The following is a 23672-nucleotide window of genomic DNA, read 5'->3' as shown; positions in this document are numbered from 1 at the left end:
TAGCAGAGGAAATGTTCCAGAATAGGAATTGCTGGAAGCTCTGTATAAGAAGTGCTCCTGAGCAGTGCACAGGCCTGTCCTTCTCCCACCTCCTTGCTCCTCAGGTTCTCATTTTGGGAGTGTCATTAACAGTCCCTTGGTCTGATGCAGTACAGCTGCTGTCACATGGGTTTTTGCAGCTCCTCTGGACTTCCCACATCTCATTTTTCCAATACTCTTCCAATTCTTATTCATATTATTCAGGGGGTAATTGTTCCTGAGGCACTTCAGGTGAATATGTATGTTGTAAGATTTGCATATGAGAACAATCCCTTCCTCTCAGCTTAGGGCTGTAATAATTTCATGTGAGGAAAACAAAGGCCCAACCTTGTAAGATTTTTAGTTTAGCTGCTTAAACATTCTACAGTTCTAGTAGGTTTTTACAAAGCAGCACATGGAACAGGGATAACAACTGATGTTTATGAAACCTCCAAGCATGTTATTTGCAAGATATGTAAGCTTATCAAAATTAAGCCTGTATTACTTACTACATTCAGGTAATTTTTAAAAGGGGCATTAGCATTGCAAAAGAATTAGAATTTAGCATTCAGAATGTCTTGAATTCAGCATTCAGAATACAGTTTTTGACAGCTGTAATTCCCCATCCAACTAAACTGTGAAAGAAAGCATTAATAAAAACATACTGATTTGAATGTGTACATTCTTTCTGTAACCAACATATTAAACAAACACCATCTATTATGAGAATACTGAATTGCCAAGTTAAGTACCACTGCTTGGTCTGAAGTTTTATCAATAATAAAACCTCCTCTTGATAAAAACAGTTGGGGAGCACTTTCCATTAAGAAATGGAAACACTTGTATTACAAACAACTCATAGATAATGTAATATTTAAGGTCAGTCTTGGCAGTTAATTCTAAATATTTTTCCAGGCCTTTGTGAACAGTGTTCATTCCAAAACTAAGTAGAGAGCTGTGAGTAACAAAGCAGTGGCAAGCATAAAATTTAATCACACAGGCTTTAAAAAACTCCCAGGACTTCAAAGAATTTAAAGCTAGCCAGTGTCAGCAGCCCAAGCAGTTTTTGTGTGACTGAAATGGGATTTTAATACACACCAAAACTGAAAACCAACCGACACTCTACTCCCAAAACAGCAAACAGCAGGAAGCAAAGGCATGGGTTTGCTGCAGCACCTTGAACTGGTTTTGTCCACACACATGGCCAGTACCAAAGGTGATTTCAAGGCAGGGCTGCACCAGTGTGTTCTCTCAAGCCACAGCTGCATTTCTCACCTAGTGCTCATGGACGTCGGGAGCAACACAGGGTGATACAAACACTGGACCAAGTTTGTTGCAAAGCTGTTTCTGACCTGGCTTATGATGCTTTATGGCCTGAAATACTGCATTTTTAACCCATACAGACTGGGCAGTCACTGAAATGAAGATACCTTTATTTTTGCATTGAGATTATAACTCATTCTTCCAGAAGTGACTCACTGACTTTAATCAGAGTAATTTCTGAGGAAATTTCAGAGGAATTATCAGTAATTTATCAGAGGAAATGTGCATCAGTAAGAACAACTTAGTGACGTCACATCCAAGTGAACTCCCTTCTATCACTGCTCATTTCCTGAACATTAATAATTCATCTTCCCCAAGCAATGCCTTGGCATTCATTTTCAACTCAGCATTTATTGACTGGAACCCCATTAGCTACAAATGCAAGGTTCTTGAAATGAGAAATGAAGAAGTTTTAGCAGTCCCTATGAAAGCAGGAGGAACATCCAGCAGCAGAGGGTTCTCCACTCTCTGAAGTCTGAACGCTCCCTGCTCTCATGGTGGGAAATCTGGGCAGAGGAAGCCCAGCCAGGAGCTGTGCCAGAGTAAGAGAGGAAAAAAGAGTGAAAACTAAACAGGGACAGCCAGCTATTGCTCCCTGCCCACCTAAAGTCATCTGTCAACAGCTACTGCCTAGGAAAATCAGGTTTTCTTCAGCTAGCTTACAGATGTTCAGTGTTATGCAAGGTGACTGTCTGAATGTTTAAATGACACCTGTACAAAGGCGTTGTGCACCACAAGCATCCTTTTAGACCCAAAAGGGCACACAGGCACTTTCTGCCCATACATCAGGGTTTTATTAGCTGAAATTACCGAGTCACCCTGACATTCCTCATCTGTAAAACTCAAGCAAAATGAACAAAATGTTAGCAAATATTTACATTATTTACATCAGTGAAGCAGGTAAGTATTATCAAGTGAGTACTATATACAATAAACCAACCCCTAAGACAGAAAACATAGCCATTTTCTTCCTTGATAATGATTAAATTATTTTTATTCCCATTTAAAATATACAACTTTGAAAAATTATGCAACATACATTCAAATGAACTGCATTCTTAAGTGTCCTGATAGCCAGGTATTCTATTGCTGGCCAGTATAATACAATAATCCATCAACTCTGTTTATTTATGGCCACAGGAGAAAAATCTGCATAAATAAATATTTATATTTGATAGTGCAGCTTTTCCTTAGACACTTACATTTAGAAGTTAATTTCAGTAGGCCTCTTTCTCCCAAGCTCTGCTTCTTGTTCCTACAGGAAAAAACGAATTCCACAAAGATCCCAAAAAAGGCCAACAATTCTAAGTCTGCTATTTTAGAAATAGCAACAAGAGTCAATTCAGCAGTGCCAGAAATAACCAGTAAAGCTAATATTACCACCCAAAAGCAGTTTGGGAAAACTCACTAACAATGCCATAACTCTCACTGGTTCTGGAAGTAGTGATTTAAGAGCTTTAGAAAAATCAATACAAAGGGTTTCATCAGTACAGCAGGAGTATGGCAAGGAGTAGCCCCCTGGAAAAGCACCACTGCTGAGAAATCCTTGTGGCAGACACTCAATCCACTGGAAAAGGACAGACTGACTCCATGAAGTGCAGTCTGCAGGGTACAGCACCTGAGGCACCTTACCCCTGCACAACTTGCTGTTATCTAGAGGACACCAAAGGGATGACAGGCATGTTTTGGACTGTAACATCCCTGCTCTGCAGAGCCTGAGCTCTTCACTAATCTACAAAAGACAGCGGGGAGAGAATGAGGCTGAACAGCAGTCAGTGGTGTACAGCAGGTATTACATCAGTTAATGGGTGGGCAGGGAATAAGAACAGCAAGGGAGAAAAGCTGGCTGCTGAATTTTACACTGCATCAAGAGCAGACAAAAAAACTGTAATGGCAGGTAGCCCAAATGTAATGAAGCCAACACCATCACTTCTGTATCAAGACTGCAGAGAAAAACATCTACCACTCTATTAGAAAATCCAGCTCTTAACAGTTTGGTATGATATCCTTACTTAGCAGAGAAAAATCAACACAGGTATTTTAAAGTTGATGATTTTTATTTACAGATTTATTGGCAAAAGGTGGTGGGAAAGTTTAAAACATTTTAAACAGAGGGCACTGTACTGGTATTGTATGAAATATCAGTTCACAATCTTCAGTATCCAGCTGATCAAATAAAGCTAATCACCACTTAAAGAAGCATAATCTGCATCAGCTCCATTAGAGTACCCTGCCTAAAAACCACTTCAGGCAGTTTCTAAATCAACACAATCACTAATAAAAATGCTTTTTTTTGTGAAGAATGTATACTTGGATTTTTGTACTGTACCTGATGTCAAACTGCCCACTTGCATACTGGCAAAGCAGTTACACTTCCTACTCTTAGTTGGAAGTTTTAATCTCACTGTCTGCAAATTCAGCTGTTGGGTAATTCTGAACTACTCTGAACGTTTTACTGTGAGCATAGCCAAGACTGGAGTAGATGAGATTGAAGGAAAACATTCCTGGTATATCACGTGCCCATCATATTCAGCTGCATAACCATAAACATCTTGTTTAAGAATTCTATTCAAAAAGGAGAAAAAAATGTAGTCAGTTTTCACATAGGTTTAATTCCTCACTGGAGCTTTTTAGTTCATTCTTCTAAATCAAGAGTGTTTAGTTCTTCTTCTAGTTCATCCAAGTCCTCTCCAGTAAAGAGATTTTCATCAACTGGAACTGCATCAATGACTCCATTTTCCAATTCCCCATCTCCATCATTATCTTCATCTAAATCATTTTGCTCGCTGCTGTTTATATCACCACCAGAAGCTTCATTTAATTTATTATCTGAAAATAAACATAATTCTTAGGCATTTCAGTGTCACAAGTTTCTTAATCACCAACTGAATTCACAATCCTACTAAACATGCTTCCAAATTTTGAAACTATGAACAAACTATTTTATTTGAAATTCACACAGATTTATACTGGCCAAATTGCATGTACCTGGTTAATGTGCAAGGCTGGATAATAACTATGAAAACAGGCTGGACAAAATAACAACTTACCATCTTTTTCTACTGAAGTGTATGTGCTGAATCTCTCTGGACTAGCCACTGTAATACCAGTCTCCTCTACTGCCTTGGGGACATACAGGTTCAAATCTACATCATTTATGCACACAGGATCTTCTGTCTGGAAAATAAACAAAGATGCTCTGCATGAATTACTTTTCCACAAAAATCCTCACTTCTGCAAGATGTCTACAACATTTGTCACCTTCAACAGGAACCTTCTGATAAAATATACTCTGTGGCAGTATTAAAAACCAAGCCTATTAATTTCATTGTAAGGGCTTTCAAACTGACATTTTTCAAACTTTATTGCAATTAACACATTCCTTGATTTAATCCTGTTTCTTTACCTCATCATCATCTCCTGCTCCTTGGACATAACGGGTGTCATCTGCTTCTTCATCATCGGCATCAACCAGCTCTGGCCGGAACTCGAACACCTCACGCCCACTGATCTACCCACAGCAAAAAATCCTTCAGTTAGCACTTCATGCAATTTATACTGCTTACAAAAAACCACACACAAACCAACTACAAAAAAAGGAAACAAACATGACACACAATAATAATAAGCAAAACATTTTCAGGCCAGCTACCACTTCACAAAACTTTATTGACCTGCTCTTCTTACAGTAAGAATTGGACTGTAAAACTTACCACCAATGCTTTGCCAGCTTTAAAATCTGCTTTCCTCCTCTCCATATCTTGCTCAGCCTTATCAATTTTTTCTTGTCTTTTTCTTCTCTTCCATGCAATAAAACACTCTAGAGTAATTTTGGTAACATTTGGTCCTAAGGCAGCACGCTGTCCAGAAAAGAGACTCATTAATGCCAGAAATTCTTTCCAAAGGCTATAACAAATTGGATATTTAATTACTCTTTTCTAGAAACTAATTGAAAACATTTCTTTCCAAGTCCCTCTTGAGACTCTTACACTGTTAAACATGCATCACCTTCTTAACATTTGACTCAACATGGGATTTTCCAGTTAGTGAGAGGAGATGGAATGAAAATCAATAGGAAAAGTGGAGGAGAAAATAAAGCAAAGACAAGAGCTCAGCCCTGCTCAAGTGACACTGCCAAGCAAGGGTGACAGGAAGAAGCAGAGCAGCAACCCCTTCAGAAGGCCTTGTGCTCTTGGTGTTAGTGCCTCATTAGAGAGTTAAGGGAGAACTAAGGGGACGCTGAGCTGGGGATGAGAAAAGCCACAGAAGCAGTTGTAATGGATAAATGAGAAATAGCACTTAAGAAATAGAAGCCTCCTAAAAATGGGTAAGCAACAGCTGCACTAAGTATGCAGCTCTAGTTAATTCTATTTACTAGGTAATAGTTTCTAAACAAAACCATGAATCAATGCTATGCATCCTTTGCCCCAGCTCACAGAGCTCCAAAAACATTTAATAGATTTTTATTATAAATCAGCATATTTTTCACGTGTCTTTTCAGAGTAATGAAAACAACTACCACCAAAAGATACTTAACAACTTTACCTCTTTTTCTATTAGATCTTCTAATGAGATTTCATCTTGCTTTTCTTCCTTCTTTTTGTCTTTCTTTAATACAAAGCCTGGAGGGAGGGCATGGCGATACATACAGTTGTCTCCTCCACCTGGACAGACCCAAAACCATCCATATTTGTTGTTTTCAATGGCATCAAGGAAGTATTTGCAGACCTGTACAAAAACAGTGGTTGTTAGCACTGTGTCCTCTTTCCATCCCCAGCATTTTACACCCCATGTCAGAAGTTCAGTCAGTCTGGGTCAGCTGTGCCCAGAACAGAAGGAACACCTGAAATACATTGCTACTAAAACCAGTAAACAAAGTAGTGCAACTGAGTATCTAAAAACTCATGGAATCAACAGCTTTTTGTCCCTCAAGATGATCCCAATTAAAAGAGACAAGATGGCAGAAGACTGGCAACTCTGCACTTCTGTAAATCCAGCAGCACATCTCTTTCTGCTCACCAACACTGGTGCAGTTTTCAACAACACAAATTGCATCTGCCTCACATGTTGGTAAACCTTCCAGCTCTGGATCCTGAGGTAAAGATGCCATCCTAGGACCTTTAACAAGCAATTCATAGTTTATATTTAGCCACAGCAATGTTTAACTTTTGCAAACTTAGGCGGTATCAATAGAGGATTTAATTATTTGGTATTAAAAATGAGGTGAAATAGTCCCTAAGAATGAAAAAGGGATTAACCCACTATGCCATTTACTGCAGAACTAAAAAATATTGTTTAGCTTAGAGTCCAGAAATTACAAATTACTCTCAATCCATAAATTAGGTGAAAATTTAAAAGCTTATAATGCTTATATGTCACCCAGTACATAAATAAGTCAATACATAGTTCAGTCACTGCAATAACAGATTTCACTGATCACAATACTTGCATTTTCTAAGCAATTAGGATGTATTAGATATACTGCTGAAACCTTGAGCATTTCTATAAAGCACTTCACCTACTATCCATTTGTAATGTACATGAGAAAACTTTTTATGGACTGAAGAGAGCTGTTGGGTTGTGATTTTCTTTGTGGTTTTGGTTTTTTTTAGTTTTTAAAGATATTACAAGAAATACTATCAGGCCAGCTGTCTACTCAGAACATTATTATCATTATTATAATATTCCATTCTAAATTTTTACATAATGATAAAACACATCTAATGCCAGACTGCACTGCACTTAATTCCTTCTACTAGAGCTCAATTAAAAAAAAATAAAAAAAAAAAATAAAAGAAGACATACTATTTGGGTTTTGGGTTTTTTCTTTTCCGCCTCACCATGCTTCTTGTTCACTACTTCTTCCAGCTTCTTCTCATCCCAGTTGTCCATTGTATCTAGAAAAAGACAACAGATGGTTTCACAGAAAAATCCAAATACTGAACATTGCCAGCAAGCTGCTTTTCTGCCCACTAACAGCTTTAATATACAATTCCTACATTCTAAGCAGTTTATTCTAGGGGAAATAAATTTAGGTTCTTAAAATACTGTTTTCAAACTCTCCTATGCCACTCTAAGGACAATTACCTCAAAAGCCCTAGAAATTTTAATTTTGAAATGCATAAAGTGTGAGTTAAACACTCCATAATGTGTCATTCCATCTGTACAGTACTGAGTGTGTACAAGGGAAAAGAAGAAAAACAAGACAACTGAACAAAAGAGAAAGTTGGATGGTAATATTCAGAAATATAGCTAATCTAACCACAGGCCTGAAAGAGATAATACCAAATTATCTGTGTTAGAAGTCAAAAGAAGCTTCCACCAAAAGAAGAAAATCACCAATGACATTAGCAGTGAGTCTGTGGGATTCCACTAGATACATTTAGGATGACAGAGGCTGAAATTCAAATAAAGACTGAAACTAAGGGAATATGAAAAAAACCCCAAGTTCTGTAAAATCTCTAATCCCTGCTAAATAAAAGTAAAATCCAGAGTACTTAGCCAACAAGTCATTTGGGGAGAGAAAGTCACAGATAAAATTCCCAAGTACCCCTGAATGTAGAACTGTGCACATGTGGCCAAACACCAGCAGCAGCTCTGGAAGGCAACTCTGGCTGCTCATTGCACTTCCCCCTTTCCCTTCTACAGAACTTCAGAGGGAAACAGCAACTGCAGAAAGGTCAAATACTGCTCAACTTGCAACTTATATGACAGAACACATGATACTGCCATAGTCACTGTTCTTCATAATCATAACAATACAGAAGACATTAATCCTAAAATTCCAGTTTCAGAATCAGAATAGGTTAGCAGCAAATTTCTACAATTATTATACCTTTTTCAAGGTCTTCATCTCTAGCATCAATGTAGACACTTCGCTTTTCACACTTCCTTTCCAAGGACAAATCATGAGAAAACTTGCACTTGTCTCCTTTAGTGCACTGGCCTTGCTTGAAGAAAGCACAAACTACAGATTTTGGGTCAGCACCTGAGTGAAGGAAGTTTTTATATTTTAATACTATTTTTAAGCAAAAGTTATATATTAGAAATTCTGAGAATATTCCAGATAAGTACACAATGAAAATATATACTTTAAATATATGAAAATCACGCTTCTTTTGTCAAAAATTATTTCACATAAACTCCAAAAGACAAGTCAGTAAAAACTTGGTAACATCAAAAAGTTTGTTTGTTCAATAACCAAGCTCAAGAGAGACCCAAACCAAATGCTACTGCTAATTATGAGGTCAGATACAAGTAAGTGGAAAGTATTTACTGCTCTGATTTGAGTACAAGCCTTCTGTTAAGACAACAGTTATGATCTTATGTCCTTTCTCTGGATGTTCACACTCCCCTGGGGACACAGGCTGTTTTGAATACCATCACACACACACACAGAAAAATCATACCACACATCCAGAAGCATCTAACTGATCAATCAGACCACAGCCAAGTATCTTCAGCAACATCAATGTAGCTTTTGATATTCTAATGATATACTGACCCCAGAGGGCTTCTCAAAACAATGTCAAGTCAAGACTGACAAAATACTTGGCACACTATATGGAGAAGGAAATAGTCACATCTAGTTCATTAAAATAACAAATGGTGTTTTTGAAGGGTTATTATGCCTTAAGTAGCTATATGAATAAGAAAATATGAATGAGGAGAAATCACTTAGTCATACCTTTGCTAATTTTCTGTGCAGCAACCACAGGCTTGAACAGCTCATTTAATTCTTGTAATTCCTTTTTCTTATCTTCTTTCTTTAATTTCTTCTCACTTTCTGATTGAGCAACCTATAAAGAGAAAAGCAGGATGCCAGGACTCACTTGACACAAACTGCAGGTTAAAATAGCCAATAATTCAGAATCAGTTTACAAGGGCAGGAATGAAACAATCTGTGATGCCTGCAAGGCTCAGAATTGCTGCTCTTGTGTGTGCAGCTGGTGCCCTTTACCGACCTGTTCCACAGGAGGGACAGCAAAGTATTTAGCAAAGTAAATCTGCCAGAGAGGTGAGTGCTGGCAGGTACCTTCAGTGTCACAGTGACCCCTACTGCCCCTTCACAGGCAGGAAAGCCACTGAGAGGCACTGAAACTTCTCTTTTTGCAGTGCAACTACTTCCAGATCTGCACAAAAACAACCTCTCTTGAACCCCCTACATGCTGCTTTACACTTTCTTCTGATCCATACAACAGGTAGAAATTCCAGGAAATCTGTCCATAGAAGTTGAAAGTGCTTTTAGAACATTATTTTAATTTGGATCAACTCAACATATGAATGTTTCATTGTTTAACTAAGGACCAAGTCAGAAAAATAAGCTCATCCAGGGAAGGAAAACTGCATGTCTAACAAAAGAATACCTTACTCTGCCTCAACCTTCTTTGGGTAAGCCAGAGCAGGTGTGTGTCTATAGCAAAGTGGGATGAAAACACATGAAAGAGGACATGGGAGAAACGTTCTTAGATCAGACAGGAAAGGAGGATTTAGCAGGGTGGGGCTCCATCTCTTTTTCAGGGTAACAAGTGACAAGGTAAGAGGCAATGGTCTTAAGTTATCCCAGACAATGTTTAGATGAGATTTTAGGAAACATTTCATCATTGAAAGGGTGTGTCAAGCATTGGTGGACTCACCATCCCTACAAGTGTTCAAAATGTGTGGATGTGGCACTTGGGAACATGGCTTAGTGCTGGGTTAATGGCAGGACTCAATGTTCACAGAGAGAGTTCTTCTCTGCCCTTAAGGATTCTGTGCTTATTTGCCTCTGGTCCCTTATGGGAAGCCAGTGACACTAACACCACTAACAAGGATGTGGGTGCTATTTTCTAAACCACAGTGTAATATTAAAAAAGGAGCTTTGATCTTCTGGTGAACTTGGCAAAAATACACCAAAGTGTTTTAACAGTAATTAGCAGCTTGGCTAGTTTTCCTAGTAAAAGTTCACAAATGCTATTTTAAATAACACACAAACCCACATATGTCAACTACAGAAAATTGTACTTTAAGAGTGCTTTTGTTTCTCTTCAGAACTCTAAATTCTTGAAGATGAAGCTTGTCTTAAAAAAACCCAACAAACCAACAAAAACCGAACAAAACCCCTCAAAATACAGGAAACAAAAAACCTAAAGAAACCATAACAAATCAAAAAAGGAACAAAAAAAGAAAACAAAACAAAAACCCTCACCACCAAAGGTAAAGCTCTAACAGCACTTCCATTTTAATCTCATGACATGAGGAAAACTGGTTTAAAAAGTTCTTTCTCAGGAACAATCCAACTGAAAGCTATTCCATAAGGTAAGAGAGGTGTAACCAGGTTTAAAAATTTGATCCTGACATCCAACACTCAAACAGCATTGGAGAAATAACATATTTTTGAGAATATGTTATTGAGAATATGTTTGAAAATATGTTATTGAGAAATAACATTATTTTAGGCTGGCTATTTTACATAGTGGTATTTGTACACATGCCACAGATCAAGGGATTTCATACACAAGTTTAGAACTGTTTGAATAACACCAATGTTTTTGAAGTGACATCGAGGAATATTTTCTACAACAAAAATAAAAATTATTAGATTTAATGACCCAAATACCAACTTTACTCTTCAAGCTGGGCTTTCCATGCTAGCTCATTCTTGTTATGCAAGAAATGTCCCATGACATCATACACTGAGCTAATGCAAATGTTATTATTTTACAGGCTTATTCATAGGACAGAAAGCTGTGTAAATATGTAACAGCTAGGAATAAGAGACCTGGATCATTTCCATTAAATCCATGCTTTCTGACTGAGTATAATGTAAACATTGTATCTCATTTTATTTCATAGTACAGGAGAGCCAACTTGCACACAGCAGCTCAAAATTTCAGGTTTTTTGATCAAAGAGTTCACCAAATAGATGGAGACTTGACAGACTTGTGTCCACTTAAAATTGTAATAAATACTTCTGTAAGTAGAAGAATGGGAACATATAGATTCATACTTCCATCTTACTTCAATTCTAGTTTTAGGAACAACTCTTGTTAATTTGAATTGCTCACTATTTCTCAAATAAGGTGGGAATTAAAAACAGAAAGAAGGTACAACTGTACTTTGTTGACAGCCAGTATCTACAATTTCATTGCAGGTATACCTTAAACTAAATTATGCTGCTATCAGAACACTGTGGAGACAAATTTGACTAGTTGAGTTTGGATGGGATGCAGCTCTTTTTTCACAACAAAAGCCAACCAAAAAACAAACTAAAATCCAACAAACCCCCACACTCTGTACTAGCTTCACACAGGCACATCATTTACAGCTAGACAAGATGTGCACAACAACTGTTAGCAAGATCTGTGCCACTCACAGGAGGCAAGAACAGCTCAACTGTCTCCTCCCTCAGTTCCTGACCATCTGTACACACAGAAAAAATGATTTGACTGTGCAGTGGGAAAACATTCCACAATAAACGCTTACCTGACGTGGATTCTGCTGACCAAACTTAACCTGGTGAGTCACAGCCTTGATGAACTTCTGCTGCTTTGCACCTTTTTTATTCTTTAGGCCAAATGTTTTGTCCTAAATCAAGAGATAAACACAGCCATATTAAAAAAAAAACAAAACAACAAAACCACCAAAACAACAGAAACCCCACCCTAGCCACTCCTCCAGGCTTTCAGTAAAATACAGATTGTTTCCTAAAGGAACACAAACAATGCAAGAAGCAATAGGGACAAAATTTGAACTCGTATCATGTTCAGAAGTGGCTTTTCAGCATTCCCTGCTGAACGTGGCCCTTGTGTGAGCTCCTGCTTTTACCAGCAGAGCTCCTCGTGCCTGGTATCAGAGTGAGAGGGGACACACAGCACTCTCAGGGCAGCAGGAGCAGATGGTACTGGAGATACCCAAGGAACAGTGAGGAAAACAGGACAACTGATTAGCCATAACTATTGCTGGTTTCTTTTCTATCACTCATTACTTCTATCTTCAACTATTCACACAGGCACCTATATAACACACATCACTTTTCTACTACCACATGTGACATGTTACTTTTTATTTTCAAGTACTGGAAGCTTTTTCTTTTCCAACTGTATTAATCTGAAGTCTTTATCCTGGATAGGTGTTTCTACTTCCTAAAATCCACTGCTTGATATTTCTGTTTACTGCCTAAATCAATCCTTCTCTATCTTCAGCTTTATTGTTAAGGAGCCATTTCTACAGCAAACCTATGGAAAAAATTCACAAAAAAACCCCAAAACCCCAGCTTATTTTCACATGAGTAGCCAAAGCAGAAATTATTTTTTGTAACTGAAATACCTGCCTTAAGAACTTATCCATGCCTTTGATTTGATACCAACGTTTTCCTCCTTGAAGGAAAAAGTAACAGATGTTCATCCAGTGAAAACAGCTCAGTGCAAATATGTTTGTGGAAGTCAAACAATCCAAAAGCATATTACAAATTAATTACAAAATAAACAGGTCCAAGTTTCCAGACTCATGCTGGTTTCACTTACAACATGCTCCCTGTGTTACTTGGTATTAACTGGAGAAGTCAAAACAATTAGATGGGAAAGAAAATTTATCATTTACACACTTGATTTCTACTGTAAATACAGCATGGAAAATATAATCCCTGTGTATTTGATTTATATAAGAATCTATAGCTAACAATTAATGCCAGTTTCTCCTATCTCGGCCACATTTCTTTGTGATAAAAAGCAGAATTTTTCCAGGGCAGCCACATTCAGCAAGAACCTCAGGAACTCCAATATCAGGAAAACACAAGGCCAACTGCTCTAACCCGACCTTTCCAAAAACCACAAAAACAACAACCCACAACCTCAGATTTAAAGGAACACACTCATTACAAGGGTATTTCACCCGAGCACCATCCTTCACGCCAATAATTCAGGCAAATATTTAAATTTCTGTAACTACCCTGCTTGTACTGTGCGCATAAATTCAGACCCACAGCATAGACAAACACACACACCCCTCTAGCAGGTTTGGTTTTGGTTTTTTTTCGATCTGAACAAATTCCAACAGAACCTACGGCAATCTGAGTAAGAAACCAAGGAATCATTAACGTGTGAAGCGATCTCTGGAGAAATCTGGTCCTACCGCAAGAGCACAGACCTACAGCCCAGCAGCCGGACTCTGGGCGCACACAGCACACCGGGATGAACACGGGAAAGGGCGAGCAAAAAGGCACAGCAGGGCTGTCACATCACGTTCAGGCCCAGCACAGCTCGGGCAGTGTCCCGGCCAGAGCTGGGTACGATCAGCGCCTCCCCGAGCACAGAGCGCTCCCGGCCCCGCGATCCTTCCCCGGGCCGCCGCCGCCGCCGGGAGGCCGCAGGGAGCGGCGGGGCCCAGCGAGAGGCCGCGGCCTGGGCCTGCTCACCTCGATGATCTTCTCCTTCTTCTTCTGGTCCGCCTTCTTGCTGCCCCCCGCCGGCTGCTGCTGCTTCTTGGGGGGCATGGCGGGGCGGGCCGGGGCGCTCCCGCGGGGCTCTCGGGCCGGGCCGGGCAGCGCCGGGAAGGGCCGGGACGGGCTCGGGCCGCGCCGCCGCCGCGGGGGAGGCGCAACGAGTCCCGCGGGGCACGATGGGAACGCGCCGCCCGCCGGCCAATCGCCTCCCGGCAGGCTGCGCGCGCCGCCTGACGTCACGAGGCGGGGGCGGGGCGAACGCGTCATGGGTGGGGTGGGGCGAGGCGCGTGACGTCACGGGAGGGTGTGTGGTGTTCGGTAGCGGGGAGGGTGTGAGGGAACGGGACAGTGCTGTGCTGGACAGAGACTGTGGTTTTACTGTCAGGGAGAGGAAAGGGACACTGCTCTGCTTGTCAGAGGTGGGGGTTTCCGTGTGAGTGGAAAGGGACGCTGCTCTGCTGGTCAGAGGCTGTGGTTTCATCGTGAGGAGAAAGGGACAGTGCTCTTCTTGTAAGAGGCGGTGGTTTCCATGTGAGGGGAGAGGGACGCTGCTTTGCTTATCAGCGGCAGTGTGAGAGAGGGGAAAGGGACGCTGCTTGTCAGAGACGATGATTTCCGTGTGAGGGAAAGGGACAGTGCTCTGCTGGTCAGATGAGGAGGCTTCATTGTGAGGGAGCGTGAGAAATGTTACTCTTGTCAGGGAAAAGGACAGTGCTCTGCTTGTCAGAGGTGATGGCTTCCGTGTGAGGGGAAAGGGACGGCGCTCTTGTCAGAGGTGATGGTTTACTAGTGAGCGGAAAGGGACGCTGCTCTGCTGGTCAGAGGCTGTGGTTTCCTAGTGTGGGAGAGGAAAGGGACACTGCTCTGCTGGCCAGAGGCGGAGATTTCCGTGTGAGTGGAAAGGAAGGCTGCTCTGCTGGTCAGAGGCTGTGGTTTCATCGTGAGGAGAAAGGGACAGTGCTCTTCTTGTCAGAGGTGATTGTTTCCATGTGAGGGAGCGTGAGGGACACTGCTCTGTTTGTCAGAGGCGATGGTTTCCTTCTGAAGGAGAAAGGGCTGCGAGTGCCCTCACAGCGACTCGTCCCGAACGGGCCTGGCAGGTTCTGGGAGGGTGGGCGTGCAGGTCATGTTTGTTGCAGAACCAAGCACAGCCTCAGCTTTTGAACTCTAGGAAAAATGCAGGCTTAATAGACTTAGGAGTATTAATTTCTTCATCCAGGGCTGGGCTTAAAGCTAGTTTTAGTGGTCATGCAATGCGCAATGCAGGAGGATCCAAGTTCAGGTAGGAATATGCTGAAGGCTGTACCCTCCTAGTGCTTCGGCCACTGGGGAAAGGACAGAAGGCAACCTGCAGCCGGGAGTTTGGGGTAAAAGGAGTATGTGTACTCTCTGAGAGACCCCAGAGGGGAATGGTGCAGTGGGTTCTCTCCCTTTATTCCAATAAAATTGATTCTTGTAGGACCCTGCTGTCGTCTACAGGGGCACTGGCTTCTTGCAGTGTGATTTTCCACATGCTTCGGATTGTGAAAAACAAAACTCAGGATAATGAATTTTTGTAACGCTGAATATGGGATAAATAAGCGACAAAATCCAGCACTGGGGTGCTCCTGGCCAAAGAACACATACAGACAGTGTTATATTTATGCAGTTACATCACAGCATATTCATGTGTTCCATATATTATTCAAACATTCTTCCGAACTTTGAGGTTTTGGGAATTCCTTTGTTTGGCTTCTTCACACTCCCATGAGATCCTGTGCATGAGGTCAATATATTTTATATCTTCTTGTGTCTCCATCCTGCTGTTAACCATCCTCTGAAAAGGATTTAGTGTGTCCTCCTTAAAAACAACACAGTATTCTCTAATTATCCTCTGGTTTGTGTCATGGTTATCTTATCACTTGGAGGGGTCAGTCAGTGGATGGCTTGACACTGTTCTTGGTTACACAAAAGCCTTTTCACAGCTTATGTTTTGCTAAGGTCAATAGTACAATGCATTCATCACACTATTATTTCTATAAGCAATACATAGATATTATATTCATCACACTACTATGTCTGTGAGCAATACTTAAGCTGATTATATCATGTTAACAAGCAGCTAAAAAGAGTTATAATTTGTACTGTATCTAGATACTTACAATCAAGAACAATGTGCAAAAGCTAATACATAAATGCAAAAGCCAATATTATCTGGTCATTTTTAACAGGATCTGCTGCATTCTGAAGGATACACGAAGCAGACAATTAAATGTCAGGGGACAAACAGCCATTAGGTGATAATTAATCTCAATTCAGCCACTGCTTGGGCATCCCTCCCCAGGGAACGGCTCACAGCCCCAAGCCTGGCTGAGTTCAAGGTGGCCTGTGTCAGGCTAAGAGCTGGGATGTGATAAACCATGTTTATGGCATAAAGTAAAACATTAGGAGTTTTACCTCAACAAGAAGAGCAGCTTCTCTTCACGGAGGGTGCCAGAGCACTGGAGCAGCTGCCCAGAGAGGGCATGGCTGGGTCCATATCTCTGGACACATTCCAAATCCACCTGGATGTGTCCCTGTGTCACCTGCTGCAGGCGACCCTTTGGTTCTTCAGTTTGCAGTCTACATAGTCTGCATAATACTGGAAACAATTCCAGATTTTGTTTTTGGGCTCAGAGTCACAAAGAGGCACGAGACAAAGGAAGGTCTAAGGAGGTTCCCTGATTGCCAGGCATACTGGTTTACATTGAGTCAGATTTGTAATAACTAATGATTTCTTGATCCATCAGCAAAGACACAGCAGAGAGTGGTGGGAGCCTGACACAGGAGGAATTCAGGCTAAAAACGGGCCCATTTTGATTGAGCTGTTGGGACAACTTGCTCTCATGTCAGTCACACTCCTGCTAACATCACTGTGATTCCACTGTAAGGTGAGCCAGGCCATAATGGTTTCTTCTCCTGTGAAATTTATTTCATTTGTGGCATAAGCCACTGTGTCTTCCAGTTTGAAGGAAAAATTATTCCCATGTTGTTGCCTCTTTCCATTGTGATCTGAAAAAAATAGAGAACACAAAGATTATCATAAATACAACACATAATTAAAAGATTAATCCATCCAAGCCTGAAGAACAGTATTTTATTTCTGGTTTCTAGAAATTTATGCAACTTGGTTCTAATTTGCATCCAGCATTAGATTTAGAACTAGTTGAGGCTAGAATTATGAGCTAACATAAGTCAGTACTGTCTACAATATTTCATTTTAAAAATCCTAAGTAACCACAGAAATATCAGGCTTAACATAATTGGAGCTTCTTGAATTTTATCCACCTCCTTTGCTATACCTCAAAATTGAAAATTGATACTCTATTTCTTATGAACACTGATTGCTTTACGCACAATTGAATAAATCACAAGTGGGCAGTCCAAGCACTCATTGAGCTTCACTAACATCATGGTGTGCATGCATCTGCCACAATTAAAATAATCTCAGTTTAATACATTTTCTTGTTCTTCCCCCACAAACAAAAACCAAACTGAGTTTCTGCCAAGTGAGAAAGTTGAGTATGAACCTACAAAGACACAGCCAAAGAGCTGCTGCTTGCATCCAAATTGGAACAAAAAGCCAAGTCTACAGATCCTTCCTTCTCTGTCACAAACCAGCTGTAGAGCTGTAACTCCTACTCACCTCCATATTTGTTTTACATTTGAATAATACAGGTAAAAGACACTCACTTCATCTTCTTCATCTCCCTAGCTGCATGTTTTCATATTTGTGATGAAGCAACACTTTCAGGCTTTAGCCTTCTGAGAAAGGCTCTAGAAATTAGGAATGTTTAGCTTGGGGGGAGAAGAGACCGCAGTCAGGGGGGTCCATCTCTTCTCCCCCCCACAAAAAAAAAACCAAAACAACTGGACAAGAGAAAGCAGACTCAAAATGTGCTAAAGAAGGTTTAGACTGAATATTAGGAAGAATTTCCCCACTGGCCCAGGGCTCCCAGAAGAGCTACCTTCCCTGTAACAGATATGAAAAGTGTATAGATATAGAACTTCAAGACATAGTTCAATAATGACCTGAAGGGTCTTTTCCAACATAAATCATTCCATTAAACTAAATAAAATGTCAAATCTCTTAGGAAAAGCGTCTAAGTAAGACAACATAAAGCCACCTCTCCTTTCAAGAGGCTGTTTCTAACTTACCCTTAAAAAAAAGAGGTTGGTAACCTGTCCAAACCATTACACTTTCCCTCAAGCTGCCCCCCTCTCCAGTGGAGGGTTTTATATGAGAAAGCCTAACTTAAGACAGCTGGAGACATTCTGGCTAATGATGAGATCCACCTGAAGAACATTATGGATTAAATCCATATCCTGAGCGTAAGGCAGGGTATTTGTAATGTTCTCAGGGACTAGTAGAGGACTTAAATCTGTGCTGGAAGTGCTGTAGAAAGTGGGTATTGTTGTGGTATTTTGCATGTTAATTTATTTTTTTTTTCTTTTTTGTTTATAGGCAAAATGTCCTGAGGAGAGGTTGGACTGGATTTACTTGAGTCTATTGTGATGAGTCCAGGAGATGCTAGCACATTTACTTTGCTGTGGGAGTATTCAGGTGCTGTCCCTGGCTCCCTTGGGCTGTTTGGGTCATAGTTTGTTGCTATGGTAGCTGTGGTTTGTTGGGCATGTTTGGGGTGACTGCTCTTTCAGGGCACTCTGCAGAGCATCCTTGTGGCACAGGGAGGCCTGAGGAGTCTCCGAAGGCACAAACTGGTTTTGGTGGGATTGCTTGTCCTGAGGAACTTCTGCAAACAGGGCTGTGGTGGTGGGTGAGTTACTCAAACCCTGTGACCAAACCAGAACTCAAAACCCCTAACTCTCTCTTTTTTCCACCGCTTTACCCTTAAAATGTTCGAGGTCATTTCAGGAACAGCCACTAGGTGTCACAATTGCCCCACGTTCCAAGTGCTTGTCCCAGAAAACTGTAATTTATACACTCAAACTGCTTTTATTTACAGAGTGTTCACAAGTTGTAAGTCAAGGTGCTGAAAAGATGTATGATTTCCATGTATGTGTATATCAAATTTAAAATTAAATTAAGCTTTACAAAAGGTCTTTCCCCTTCAGGAACAAGGGACAAACAAGAAAGTGGAAAGCTTCTGGTTACATAAACAAGGTAGAATGTAACAAAGTAATTTGGACAACTGCAGGATTTGGGAAGAGTTTTAATGAGGAAGAGCCAAAAGGATGTAAACCTGCACTTTACTCCCTAAGGGGCTTTTTCAAGTGTCATATTTTTCCAACAGCATTTACTTGTATCTGGGACAGGACTGGTGTCCGTAAGGAGATGTGGAGACAAGCTGTATCCAGAGACAAGAGTGTGATTTTCCCTGGATTTGCATGAGGGTAGTGCCAAAATCCTTCTGGGAGTTCTCTGTGTGCTGGCCTGGATTTTCTCAGCAATGCTATAATGTGTGGTGCTGCTTTAAAAGGGTTTGTTCTCTGGGAATTTTGTACCTCTGCCCAATCAAGGATGTGGTGCTCTAAGTGTTCTCGCCATGTATTAATCTGGATTTGGGTTCTTGGAGCTTGCTCTGTGCCTACAGAAGAATTCTAAAGAGTTGTAATCTCTCTATAGAATTGAATATTACTAATTCAAAAGTGTATTTGAAGTTAAAATTCCCTAAGCATAAAAGAATAAATAAGGTATTTTGAATAGGCATTTACATTATTAATCAGTCTTATAGTTATTTATAGGATTTTATTTGGATTTAGGTAAGGAATAAATGGTATCTGAAATAGTTGTTAACTTCATAGACGTGATTATTATTTTAGCTGCAAATGCAGAAAAAAACAGAACTCATCTGAAGAGTATCAGTTAGGAAAGGTCAGATTCTTAAACATGGAAAGATTGGGAAAATGGTTTACTGGAATTCAGGATGATTCCAGTAATGGTACAGCCTCCCTGAGGAAAATGAGCAGTGTTTCCAGTTAGGCAGCATGGACATTGAGTGCTTTGCAGTCCCATTGCAGAGCTGGATTGAGTCTCAAGGGCTTGTAGCTGACTTAGGAAAGAGTACCTTTGACTTTGATGTACTTTTCAATCCTGTCCAAAAGTGTGGGTGTCTGGTTGGTTTAAACAGAAGATGAGAGGTCTAACATGAAATTGATGTTTATTTACATTTTTCTGCAGGTTGATCCAGGCAACTGTCTTATATTACTGTCCGTATATTATATAACTGTCTATATATTAAACATGATACTTGTGTATCAGGTCTATGTTTATATACCTATTCTGAACCAGATGGGGAAAGAAATTGTGCATATTTCCCTTTCTCTTAGTGTATTTATGCTTCTCTTTCTTAATGCAAACAAATATTTTTCAGATACATTTGAACAAGCCATGATGGTCACATTTAAAATGTGCTTTATTTTTCGAGCTTTCAGAGCTTACTTGTGAGTATGAGTTAGGGTAACCAGCTACCACCCTTCCAGGTAAGCTGCAGTATGCCTCTCCTCTTGACACAGAACATGAAATTTTGAGCAGATAGCTCCTTAATTGACTTCTTTATTCTCACTGTTGCAATGATAAAACAAGTAGATCTAATACTGGTTTCTTAATCAGATTGTTGTGAAGTGGACTGGGCAGATTAGTGTTGGTAGCAAATTTATTAAATTGGAGATGCCATTTTACAGTGTTGTAAGATTGAGGTGACAATAATCATGAGTTGTTCTGTGGAAATTAGCTCTGTAAATGCTCCTAATGAATAAGAAGCCATCCTCTTTTCCCGTCATACAGAAAAAGAAAACAAAGTTGGAAGAGGAGTGTCCAGAGAGTAATGAAGAGATTTAGAGCAAGTTGGCAGTAAAATGAAATCCAAGGGCTTTTGGTTGAATCTTTGGTAGCAAAAATATCCTCTATCTGTGGTACCCCAAATAATGGCCATGCTGTTTCAGTGTTGTGCCCTTGGTTGCCATGAGGCAGCAGAGGAGGGAATGTTTGGGGTGCCAGGCTGTTTGTGTGCTCACAATGGGCTGTTGCCCTGGGGGTGTTTGGGGTGCCGGGCGGGTGCCAGGGCAGCAGTGGGTTCCTGGCAGGGTTTGGGGTGAGTGGCCAGAGCTGAGCCCTGGCCCTGGGCAGAGCAGGCTCGGGGCTGAGGGCAGGGGGAGCCCTGAGGAGGCTCTGGAGGCACCAAAAGCTCTTGGCAGGGTCAGCTGTGCCAGGGGAGCCCTCGTGCACACAGGGCTGTGCTGGGTGAGGCACTGCTGCCCTGCGAGCAAAGCAGGCTGTGAAACTCTCAACTTGCTGTCAGACCTGAAAGAACAACTTGCTTCTTTCTGGATGATGTAGAAATGTTGGCCAATTCCAGTAAGCTGTATCTGTGTTAGAATATCCTCCTTTCTTCATTGTTTGACCAATTCTTTGTTTTGTTTGTTTGTTAGTTTTTTTTTTTTAAGTTGCAATAGCAAAGTATCTATCAAAATGAGAGTTCTAGAAATAAGTTTCTTGAATGGTGCAATGTGGTTTATAAATAACATTGCAGGTACTTGAGATAAGTTCTGGTACTAATGACATTTTTTCCAGAAGTGGTTTTTAATATATTCTTGCTGGTGGAAATAAGTATTGTTCCAGCTGTAATGAAATCATCTAAAAATCATCATGATGTTGGGTCTAATCAAGTTTCACTTGTGTGACAAGGCATTCTGGATTCCCTGCAACTGGTAATCATTTGTCATTTTTCATCTCTCAGCCATAGAATAGACTTATTACATGAGTGTCAAGCAACCAATGGGGGTAAGACCAGTATGAAGTTATTTTGTATGATGTCTGTGATTGTTTTCAAGCAAATGCCTTTTCTTACCAGGGATGAGGGGCAGAAAAGTAAGTGGAGAGCTTCTGGTTAAAGAGTGGAATCTTCAATTATCAAAATTATGTTTAAGAATAATGTTTTCTTAATGTAAAAGAATAACTAAATGAGGAGTTATTTTCAAAAGGATTTTAAACAATTAAGAATGAAATGAATGGTGTTATGCAAGGTTTACATCTTATAGACTATTTGTCATCTGGTTCCCAAGTTGGTTTGAGCAATCAGGTTCAAGTGTCAGTGCAAGCACAAAATCCAATGGATTTCAAATGGCGCTGCAGCAGTGTCAGTGGTGTTTGGTTTCAAAGCTCTCTGTAGCACTGCTCTCTATCAAGTGATGAATGATAGAGACAGTAGCAGTATTTGATCTTGCGAAGAAAGCATTTTAATAATGCCATTATTTAATGGCATGGGTTTGGGAGCAAATTCAAACAGTTCAAGGTTAAGGAACTCATCTCTAAATGTTTGTAGAGTTTTAATAGACAGCAAAGAGTAGAGGTGTGTGTGGGGAAACAGGATTACCTGCCCAGGCCAGATGAGCGCCTCTGAGTATATGTGTAACTGGAAATCATGGTAGCATTCTAATGGCATTTATTGGGGATGAGAACAATGAATGGTTTGATAAATGGGAGAAATGATGCTGTTGGTCAGATTAAGTGGGCTCTTCGGTGATTTGTGTTAATACAGAGCCGTGTAATATTGCTTGGTGCAATTTTAAGATTTTTCCCTGGGAGCAAGAGAGTTACTAGTAACTTTCTGACCATTGCTTCAAAAATCAATGTGAATGTTTGGTGTGACTCTGGCAAACAGGTCGTGAGTGTTGCTTAAGAAAGGTAGAATATGGTTCTGTCAGGGGACATATTTGGTACCAGTGCTGGTAAAGTTTCCCTTAAATGGTCAAATCAATGTGCAAAGATTTGGACAATAGAAGGAAGTGTTATCAAAGGAACAGAGGAAAAAATCAAGAAATGGAGGTAATGTGCCCCCTGGAGAGCTTGCCTGTAAGAGTGACTGTGTTAGAGTCTGGTTGTTTTTTAAAATTTTAATGTTTTGGTTTAAAAATGAAGGTGAACTGAAGCACTTTTTACTTGCTCTTATGTTCTAGTATTGATAAAAAATAGAATCCAGTTCCAAATGGAACTGCACTTTGGAAAGTCTGGGAATTTTGACCTGAAATAGAATCTGTGTTTGTAACTTGGTTGGAGCTGGGAAAGCTTAACATTTGTAGTACAGATGCAATTAATTTTTTTCCAGGTACATGTAGAATTCTTATGGGAAATTGTATATAAGATATATCTAGGTTTCTTATTATTCAGCTTGGGAATGCCTGGTATTAGGAAGTAGATCTTAGAGAAATGAAGACGATTTTTAGCTCATTCAGATTTGGATGCCCTCAGAATGAAATCCATGGGCTTGGTGGAATCTTTATCTTTGGTAGCAAAAATATCCTCTACCTGTGGTAGCACAAATAACGGCCATGCTGTTTCAGTGTTGTGCCCTTGGTTGCCATGAGGCAGCAGAGGAGGGAATGTTTGGGGTGCCAGGCTGTTTGTGTGCTCACAATGGGCTGTTGCCCTGGGGGTGTTTGGGGTGCCGGGCGGGTGCCAGGGCAGCAGTGGGTTCCTGGCAGTGTTTGGGGTGAGTGGCCAGAGCTGAGCCCTGGCCCTGGGCAGAGCAGGCTCGGGGCTGAGGGCAGGGGGAGCCCTGAGGAGGCTCTGGAGGCACCAAAAGCTCTTGGCAGGGTCAGCTGTGCCAGGGGAGCCCTCGTGCACACAGGGCTGTGCTGGGTGAGGCACTGCTGCCCTGCGAGCAAAGCAGGCTGTGAAACTCTCAACTTGCTGTCAGACCTGAAAGAACAACTTGCTTCTTTCTAGATGATGTAGAAATGTTGGGCAATTCCAGTAAGCTGTATCTGTGTTAGAATATCCTCCTTTCTTCATTGTTTGACAATTCTTTGTTTTGTTGTTTGTAATTTTTTTAAGTTGCAATAGCAAAGTTTCTATCAAATGAGAGTTCTAGAAAAGTTCTTCAATGGTGCAATGTGGTTTATAAATACATTGCAGGTACTTGAGCTAAGT

General features: G+C 40.6%; 1 protein-coding gene across 1 annotated transcript; it reads right to left on the bottom strand.

The window, feature by feature from the left end:
• Window positions 1-3391: 3391 nt before the first annotated feature.
• Window positions 3392-13954, bottom strand: ZC3H15 (zinc finger CCCH-type containing 15). Its single transcript, XM_064718435.1, has 10 exons — window positions 13736-13954; window positions 11806-11907; window positions 9029-9140; window positions 8177-8329; window positions 7147-7238; window positions 5887-6069; window positions 5055-5201; window positions 4748-4852; window positions 4392-4518; window positions 3392-4170 (listed from the first exon to the last, which is right to left on the bottom strand). The coding sequence occupies exons 1-10, from the start codon at window positions 13811-13813 to the stop codon at window positions 3977-3979; spliced, it is 1293 nt and encodes a 430-aa protein (XP_064574505.1). The 5' UTR covers window positions 13814-13954; the 3' UTR covers window positions 3392-3976.
• Window positions 13955-23672: the final 9718 nt, after the last annotated feature.

This window comes from Zonotrichia leucophrys, chromosome 7 (assembly GCF_028769735.1).
Source record: "Zonotrichia leucophrys gambelii isolate GWCS_2022_RI chromosome 7, RI_Zleu_2.0, whole genome shotgun sequence".
Lineage (NCBI taxonomy): Eukaryota > Metazoa > Chordata > Aves > Passeriformes > Passerellidae > Zonotrichia > Zonotrichia leucophrys.
Note: the sequence above shows the minus strand (reverse complement) of the source record. Positions and strands in the feature narration are given on the sequence as shown.

Bases quoted from the DNA above. Each gene is read 5' to 3' on its own strand.
- ZC3H15 (XM_064718435.1), bottom strand. From the start codon at position 13,813: ATGCCCCCCAAGAAGCAGCAGCAGCCGGCGGGGGGCAGCAAGAAGGCG. The intron at 4,853-5,054 runs GTAAGTTTTACA...TGCTGTGGGTAG, and splicing joins AAGCTGGCAAAGCATTGGTG to ATCAGTGGGCGTGAGGTGTT. The intron at 4,171-4,391 runs GTAAGTTGTTAT...GTTTATTTTCAG, and splicing joins CACTTCAGTAGAAAAAGATG to ATAATAAATTAAATGAAGCT.